Consider the following 8,466-nt stretch of genomic DNA (forward strand, 5'->3'; position numbering starts at 1 on the left):
ATGTTACACATTATCCAATAAAAATTTGGTGTTGTCCCGGAGGACAGCTGTGGTTGGCTCCAGCCACCCGCAACCATGAACATGAGCAGTAGGAAATGAATGGATTGTAATACATGAGAATGTTTTATATTTTTAACGTTCTTATTTTTTTATTAAAGATTTGTCTGCAAGCCAGATGCAGCCATCAAAAGAGCCACATCTGGCTTATGAGCCATAGGTTTCCGACCCCTATGTTACAGCAACAATAGAAAAAAAAAGATACAAATGCTATGGCAACTGGCCCCTCCCTGCTTCAGAATTTCCTGTTGCATAGCAACTGATGTCATAGAAAAGATTCTAGAAGAGCAGGCCATGGAAAAGGACTTATGGCTTAGAAGCTCTTAGGTGAAGACAAACGAGCTGTTGAGAAGTAGCATCTGAAAATCCAGGGAACTGAGTGGAGGGAGAGCAACTTCCCCTGAAGCTGCCATAGTGGCTGCTCCTCCCCTCCCCTGAGAAGGTACCTCCCCTGCAGAAGGACTGGTGGACTGGTAAGCAGGCAGGGACATGGTGGGTGGGAATCGGGACAGCAGTGATAATACCCAGCTGCAAGTGACATTCATCAGCAAATTCACTTACTGCTCATCTGATGACAGTTCTGTTGGGGAGAGTAGGTTTTTGTTCCTCATTCATTCCAAATATAGTTATTGAAGACCTACTGTGTACCAGCCTCTCCTCTAAGTTCTGGGGATAAAATGGAGAACAAAACAGACCAAGTTTCTGCATCTCTGGTGCTTACACTCTAGTAATGGGAGATAGACAAGTGAATAAATAAATAAACAAGGTAATTTCTGAAATTGACTTATATTATGAAGAAAATAAGTATTTTTGTCTATGACGGGCAGTGGTCAGGGAATACTATTTGAGATGGTGAGCTCAGTTGAGCTGAGGCCATAACCAGAAAGAGCAAGGTGTGTGGTGGTTGAAGGGAATCATGTTCCAGTCAGAAGAGGCAGCATGTGCAAGAGACCTGTGGTGGGAATAAGATTGGGACATTAAAAAAACACATGCAAGCCCTGGCCAGTTGGCTCAGCAGTAGAGCGTTGGCCGGGCGTGTGGAAGTCCCAGGTTTGATTACCGGCCAGGGCACACAGGAGAAGTGTCCATCCGCTTCTCCACCCCTCCCCCTCTCCTTCCTCTCTGTCTCTCTCTTCCCCTCCCGCAGCCAAGGCTCCATTGGAGCAAAGTTGGCCTGGGCGCTGAGGATGGCTCTGTGGCCTCTGCCTCAGGCGCTAGAACGGCTCTGGTTGCAGCAGAGCAATGCCCCAGATGGGCAGAGCATTGCCCCCTGGTGGGCATGCCAGGTGGATCCCGGTTGGGCCCATGCGGGAGTCTGACTGCCTCCTCGCTTCTCACTTCGGAAAAATACAAAAAACCCCAACAACAACAACAACACACACACACACACACACACACACATGCAAGATGAATGTGGTGTGAAGGTGAACAAGGAAAGGTATGAAATCAGGCTGGAGAGGTTCTCAGGGGCTAGATCAGGAAGGGTCTTCTCAGCCAGGTTAAAGAGTTGGGATCTTTTATAATTTTATTTTAGAGAGAGAGAAGAGAGAGAGAGAAAAAACATCGATTTGTTGTTTCACCAAGTTGTGCATTCATTGGTTGCCTCTGTTATGTGCCCTGACCAGGGATTGAACCTGCAACCTTGGTGTATAGGGACAATGCCCTATCCAACTGAGCTACCCGGCCAGGGCTGAACAGTTGGGATCTTATTTAAAGTAAAAGAGGAGTGCATGGGATGTGGGTGATGTGACAGGATATGGTTTATAAGAAGGTCTTTCCAGTGCTGTGTGGAGGACAGGGAGGGGGAACAAGAGAGGTGCATGATGTGAAGAGTACGGGTAGGAAGCCAGAGACAGTGATCATCTGGACAAGGATGGTGTGGAGATGCCGAGGGGGATAGGTTTTGGAGCTCCCAATGAGTTGTCTGCTGGGGAAGAGGGAGGAAGAGAGGACTTCTTGTGCCTTTGATGAGTTGAGATGGGGCCTTCCCCCTGGGAGACAGACATTGCCCAAAGTATTGTTGGCTCTGTGGGAAACATAAGCGTCAACTTCTCTCAGATACCCTGGGATTCGGTTACTAAGCTGAGGGCATGGAGTGCACCGGGTCGCAGATAAACGTGTCCATGAGAGATTGAGTGTTTTGCATATTTAACTCATTTACTCTTCAAATCAGTGCAATTAAGTGAGTATTACTTTCACATCTATTATAAGTGAGGAAACAGGCAGAGAGAGACTGGGTAACTACCTTAGATCACTCCCGGGATCACTGAGATCCCAGCCACCGAATGATTAAAGCAGAAATTTGGACCCAGGCCACCTGACTCCCAACTCTGAGCACTTAATTAATTGCTAGGCCCTCCTTCACAGTATAGTTGGTGGGCTGGTCATGTCCATAGTTAATCATGCAGCTTGAGAGTTGAAAGAAATGCTTGAAAGTGCAATTCTTCTGATTCATGAATATATTTGTTTCCAACTTTTGCCGAGGTTAGACATCATAGAGGTCATTGGTCTCAGTAGGGGGCAATTTTGTCCCCCAGGAGCTATCTGGCAATATCTAGACACATTTTTGGGAGTCACAATGGAGAGAGTTGAGTTACTGGCATCTAGTGGCCAGGTATGCTTCTAAATAATCTCCAATGCACAGGAGAGCCTCCAGAACAAAGAACTTTCCAGCCCAAGTGTCAAGGCTGAGAACCCCTGGTGTAGGTGAATATAGGCTGTAGGATGTGCATATATATGCACCTGTGAATAATGATAAACAGGAAATGATGCAATGAATTGTCCAACTGGTGTGAATTTACGCAGTGTTAGGGGTTGCAGGGCATACCAGGTGCCAGGTTAGGGATACGTTGTAATTTCCGATTGTACTTCCTAGTCCGAAGGACAGGACACAGATGAACTAGGACAACGGCCAGGTAGGTATGATGGAAGTGCTTTTGAGGCCAATAAGGACTCAGAGAGGGATTAGTTTTGAAGGATGGCATCAGGCTTCAAGGAGGCAGCATCTGGGGTGGAAACCTCAAAATGGAGCAACAGTTAGGTGAGAAAAGGCATGGTAGGGCCCTGTGCACGGGGAAGAACCATGAGAGGTGACGCCACGGTGAGAATTAGGGGGAGCACAGTCCTGGAGGGAGTGGTGTGGGGAGGTGTGGAGAGGCGCAGAGAGGGAGCATCATGGGATTCAGAGGTGACAGATTTGGTTCCTCTGGATAGAGGAGACCAGGGTAAGAACAGAACATGGAGGGGTGAGAGAACCAAGTGTGGGTTTTCCATGGTAAGAAACAGGGAACCAGCAGCATTCTCAAAGGAACATTTTGTACATCCTTTGAGGACATTCCTCAGTCACGCTAGAAAACGAGGCTTGGAGGAGTCTGCCCGGGTTAGTGGAGACCGGGAGGCTGGGCTGTGACTTAGCCTTCAGCGGTGAGGTAGGTTGAGGTGGTGACAGCAGAAATGGGGGATAAACTCAGGAGTCAATTCTCTGAGCACCCCACAAGTTGTCCCCCCCTTCTCTAGTTGAGAAAGCAGCACACTGTGGGGCCAAGTGACACGTCTGCTGTTGCTGCTGGTGACCCAACTGGTAAGGGGCAGGTCTGGGCTGGACCAGGGTTTGTCTCCTTGTGTGGCCAACAGCAACAGAAACTCAGTGGAGTTTGGTTTGGACAAAACCCAGTGAGCAGACTGTGTAGAGGGCAGGACCCCCCACCCCCACCCCCAGAATCTATTCCAGGGTGGCAATGGTGGAGACCACTCCACATGACAGTGGTGGCTGGGCTCCGGTGGTGGGACCATGACGAACGTCTTCCTTCTTTCTTTTCTGTTTTCTCAAAATGTACTTAATAACAAGTTCTATTGATACTTCCACAATAAAGGGAAAGAAAGGATTTCAGCATCGGCAACTGATGTGAAAGACACATGAGTGAGGACAGACCAAGAAGGGGAAAGTGTGTGTGTTTGTGTGTGTGTGTGCGTGTGTGTGTGTGTGTGTGTGTGTGTGTGTGTGTGTGTAAGTGAGTGAGGGAGAGAGAAAGAGAACTTCAAAAAGACACTTTTCTTAGAAAACGAGATGCTAAGAAGAGGAGGCGGGGTCCCCGGCACCCTGGCTGTGCAGGAACTGGTGGCGTAGGATCCGGCCGGGAAGCAGCGCGCAGTGTCCTAGTAAAGTCCGGCGGGACTCCATTTTTCTGAGCACACTGAGTTGCACGCCCCACTCCTACAGTGCTCTTCTTGTCCTTCAGAGGAACCAGTGTCCCTGGAGACCTAGGTAGAAGCGATCTGTGACTCCGCCCACTCACTGTTGCCCAGAGCTGCGGGAGCGGATGAAGGCGTTAGTGGTCCTCTCCCTCATTGGCTGCCTGGTGGCCCCAAGGGGCGCTGATGTCTTGGGACGCTGCGTGGTGGCTAAGAGACTCGACGAAGGAGGCCTGAGTGACTTTGAGGGCTACAGCCTTGAAAACTGTGAGTAGACCCCTTTCAGCCCCCTGCCTCTCACCCCTTCTCCCTCCGCCCCTTGCCCAAGCATCCCCAACGCCAGCCCTCCTCTGAGCCACCCACACACACCTCCTGTCCCATCGTAGGGGTGTGCCTGGCTTATTTCGAGAGCAAGTTCAACCCCGAGGCTGTCTACGAGAACGTGCGGGGTTCCTACATGGGCTATGGCCTCTTTCAGATTCACGACAATGACTGGTGCGACAATGGGAGGAACCGCTGCCACATGTCCTGTTCTGGTAGGTCCCCTCCCTCCATTCCACACTGGGGCACTGGGGGCCACCGCGCTGAGCTCAGAGGCCTGCCTTCCTAACGGCCAGAGTTTGCAAGTTTGGAGCAGGAAAGAGGCAGGCTTGGCAGGGGCTGGGCTGAGCCAAATCCAGGGTGGGGCCCTGGGGTGGGGGCAGTGCCGCATTGCCAGGGCACATGGAGAGAAAGGGTGGCCTGGGGCCCAGAGATGGACACTCACATCCAGGTGGGGGGAGAAGGTGTCCCAATGTTGAGAGCAGGCAAGGAGGAGGCTGCAGGCATTCGAGTCCACTGAGTCTGAAGGGTGACTGCAGAGGGCTCCTGATGTTATCCACGCCAGGTACCACACTCTTGTTCCAAGGAAACAGAGGTGCCACTTGGACAGGCAGCAGTGGTCCCCAAGAGGAGACAGAGGTGTGTCAATCCATAGGAACTTGCCCTGCTTAGGAGATTCCAAGTTCCTGTGGTCAGGAAGAGGCGGTTCCCCAAAGTCAACTCATCTCATCCATGAGTGTTTCCCGAGCGCCCACTAAGTGCCAGGGGAACTACATAAGATCCCCAAGCTGTGGGTGGCAGGGGTGGAGCACCCACCATTAGGGAGGTCCTTGCCCCCTGCCCCTTGCCATGTCTTGAATGGTGGGGTCGTGGAGGACAGCAGTGGGAGATGAGGCTGGAGAAGTGGAAAGCCATGGGGGGCCACGTTGGACTAAGCTAAGGATTTGGGGTTCCATTTTACAGGCAACAAAGGGGCACTGACATATGTTTTAAAGAAAAGTAGTCAAACAAAATCAGAGAAGAAGAGAGGCATAGTGCAGGCAGGAAGGAGGGTACTGCTGTAGTCCCAGGTGGGAGGTCAAGGTTCCCACATTGCAAGGAGGGAATGGAAGGATGATTGCGTAGCCATTTTGGTTCCTCGGGGGCCTCTCCTATGCTGTTCCTTCTGCCTGGAACAGTGTCCCTTCCGTGATTTCCTCCCCCCCCCCTTTTCCTTCCTTACTCCTTTAGATGTCCGTTGGCCCAATAACCCTTTCCCCTGATTCTTCAAGTCTAAATGAGGTGCCCCCACTCCATGCTCCCGCACCAAGTTGCGTTTCCCACCATTCCAGGGATTCTTTGTATTATCATCAACCGTAACCTGTACCCACCTCTACACCGCAGGCTCCCAGGGAAGGGATTCATTATGTGGTCACTTTTAATGAAAATATTATAGGAACGACAGGAATAAGTCAATAGATTTAGTAAACTATGACCACATCCTGCTACCTCCCAACATCGGCTGAGAAAAATCTAGGGATAGATTTGTTCTTGGAGTCACGTGGAAGCCCCTCTGTAATGAGCCCTTGGTACCTTCCCTGATTTACTCTGACCTAGCGGCCAGGTGGTGGTATGGTATTATTCTGCTTTATTTTCTCCACAGCTTTATTGAATCCAAATCTAAATAAGACAATTGAATGTGCTAAGATAATTGTACAAGGAAAGAAAGGAATGGGATCGTGGTAAGTGGTGCATCTTTAAATTTTTTTTTTTATCTGCTTTTTTTTTTTTTTGTATTTTTCTGAAGCTGGAAACGGGGAGAGACAGTCAGACAGACTCCCGCATGCGCCCGACCGGGATCCACCTGGCACGCCCACCAGGGGCAACGCTCTGCCCCTCCGGGGCGCCGCTCCGCTGAGACCAGAGCCACTCCAGCGCCTGGGGCAGAGGCCAAGGAGCCATCCCCAGCGCCCGGGCCATCCCTGCTCCAATGGAGCCTTGGCTGCGGGAGGGGAAGAGAGAGACAGAGAGGAAGGAGGGGGTGGGGGTGGAGAAGCAAATGGGCGCCTCTCCCATGCGCCCTGGCCGGGAATCGAACCCAGGTCCCCCGCACACCAGGCCGACGCTCTACAGCTGAGCCAACCAGCCAGGGCCTATCCATTGAATCTTAATCTTGGTTTAATTTTAGCTGCAGACCCGTGATCCCAAACTAGCAGATCCTACTCACCAAGTTAAGTAGAACAACACCATTGAGTTCTGCAAGCCCAAGGCCACAGAAGGAAGAAAATAATTATCAAACTGCCTTAAGTTGAACATGTTTTTTTCCCTCAAATCTTGTAGAAGGGCATGAGCATCCTTGAAATAAATCTCTGTGTATATCTCTGATTATTTCTTTCATATGAATTCCCTTATGGGGTTTCAAATACTTTCAAAGATCCTTGAGGCATGTTGTAAAATGACTGTCCAACAAGCTTGTACCAATTTACACTAACAATAATTTAGTAAAATGCTACTGACTGCTCTCTCACCAATTACAAAATCTTTGCCATTTGAAAAGTGGAATACAATTTTGTCTTATCTTCTTTTGCATTTTGTGCTATCTCATTAGGGTGTTTCCTATTGTGTTATCTGTCTTTTTCTTATTAATTTGTTAGGAGTTATTTATATATGCTGGACAAAAGCTTTTTGTTGGACACAATTATTGCAAATATCATCTTGCGTTCTGTGGTTTACCTTTTCACCTTCTTAATGGAGTCTTGATTAACAGAGTTCTTAGTCTTGCTGTCACCCCAGTTTATCATTACTTTCCCTTTTGGTTATTTTTGTTTATTTTAAAGTTATCTTTGCCTATTCCTAGGCCATGAGGATATTCTTAATTTTTTTTTTCTAAAAGTGTTATTGTTTCACTTTTCTCATTTAGCTCTTTAATACTTTTATTTATTTTTCACTTTTTGCACTGGCTAGGCTCTCTAGTGAATGTTGACTAGAAGTGTTAGTAACGGCATTCGTGTGTCATTCCCAATCTCACAGTTAAGGTCACTATTTTAGCACTGAGTGAGGTGTCTTCTTTACCATTGTCAGGACAGCCTGCTATCACTTCTGTGGTGGGTCTCCATTAGCCAGTAGACACTCTGTCACCACCAGTTTCCTTGCAGGGCTGGGGAGAATTTCGTTCACAGTTCTTCTTCCCCACCTTGCAGTGTGGGGTTTACAGAGAGATGGGTCCGTTGGGGTGCTGGGCAGGAGGAGGTAGGGAGCACCAGCATTCACGTTAGGATCTGGTAGGGGCAGTACGAGCCATACTCGGGATGCACGGGAGCGCTCAGAAGCATGCTCACAGCACAAGTGGCATGCTCAGATTCCCCCAGGGCCAGGCCGGGTGTGAAGGGGCTGGTGGGGGGCTGTGACCCCTGGAGATTCTGAGCTCTGACTCCCTGGGTTTCCTCTCCGCAGGCCCTCCTGGAGCCTGAACTGCCAGAACTCCGACACTCTGGAACGGTGGTTGGACGGATGCGAGCTGTAGCCACGGGCGGCCCTCACGACAGTCACAGTGGCATCTGCTGAATGAACAGGTTTCCCTGTGTGCTGCCTGCACTCAGTCCTGTAGATTATTTTACCACTTGACGACAGCTCCAGATGGAAAAGGACAAAAGTCTGCCTCATTCAGAGATGCAGGATGCAGAATAAATCAGCCAGTTACTCAGCCTGGGCCCAAGCTCTCCATTTGTACGATGATGATATTGTAACCGTTACGATGATAACCATCATTTACCATTGTTATGATTTACTGTTTCTTAATCTTGGAGGATTTAGGGGAAGGAAAGGGTCTGGAAAACAAGCTGTTTTCTGGAAATATTAAACAGGAAAAGGAAGAAAAGAGACAATGGAAGAAGAGGGAAATGAAGAAGGGTGGAGGAG

The 8,466-nt window shown here is 49.3% G+C and overlaps 1 protein-coding gene across 1 annotated transcript; it reads left to right on the forward strand.

The window, feature by feature from the left end:
- The first annotated feature begins 4,376 nt into the window (after positions 1 to 4,376).
- Positions 4,377 to 8,071, forward strand: LYZL4 (lysozyme like 4). Its single transcript, XM_066245964.1, has 4 exons — positions 4,377 to 4,515; positions 4,635 to 4,784; positions 6,212 to 6,290; positions 8,002 to 8,071. Exons 1-4 carry the CDS (start codon positions 4,377 to 4,379, stop codon positions 8,069 to 8,071), a joined length of 438 nt encoding a protein of 145 aa, XP_066102061.1.
- Positions 8,072 to 8,466: the final 395 nt, after the last annotated feature.

Source organism: Saccopteryx bilineata, chromosome 10, assembly GCF_036850765.1.
Source record: "Saccopteryx bilineata isolate mSacBil1 chromosome 10, mSacBil1_pri_phased_curated, whole genome shotgun sequence".
Classification (NCBI taxonomy): domain Eukaryota; kingdom Metazoa; phylum Chordata; class Mammalia; order Chiroptera; family Emballonuridae; genus Saccopteryx; species Saccopteryx bilineata.

Coding starts and splice junctions, on each gene's coding strand:
- LYZL4 (XM_066245964.1), top strand. CDS start 4,377: ATGAAGGCGTTAGTGGTCCTCTCCCTCATTGGCTGCCTGGTGGCCCCA. Junction 4,516..4,634: donor GGGCTACAGCCTTGAAAACT/GTGAGTAGACCC, acceptor GTCCCATCGTAG/GGGTGTGCCTGGCTTATTTC. Junction 4,785..6,211: donor CTGCCACATGTCCTGTTCTG/GTAGGTCCCCTC, acceptor TTTTCTCCACAG/CTTTATTGAATCCAAATCTA.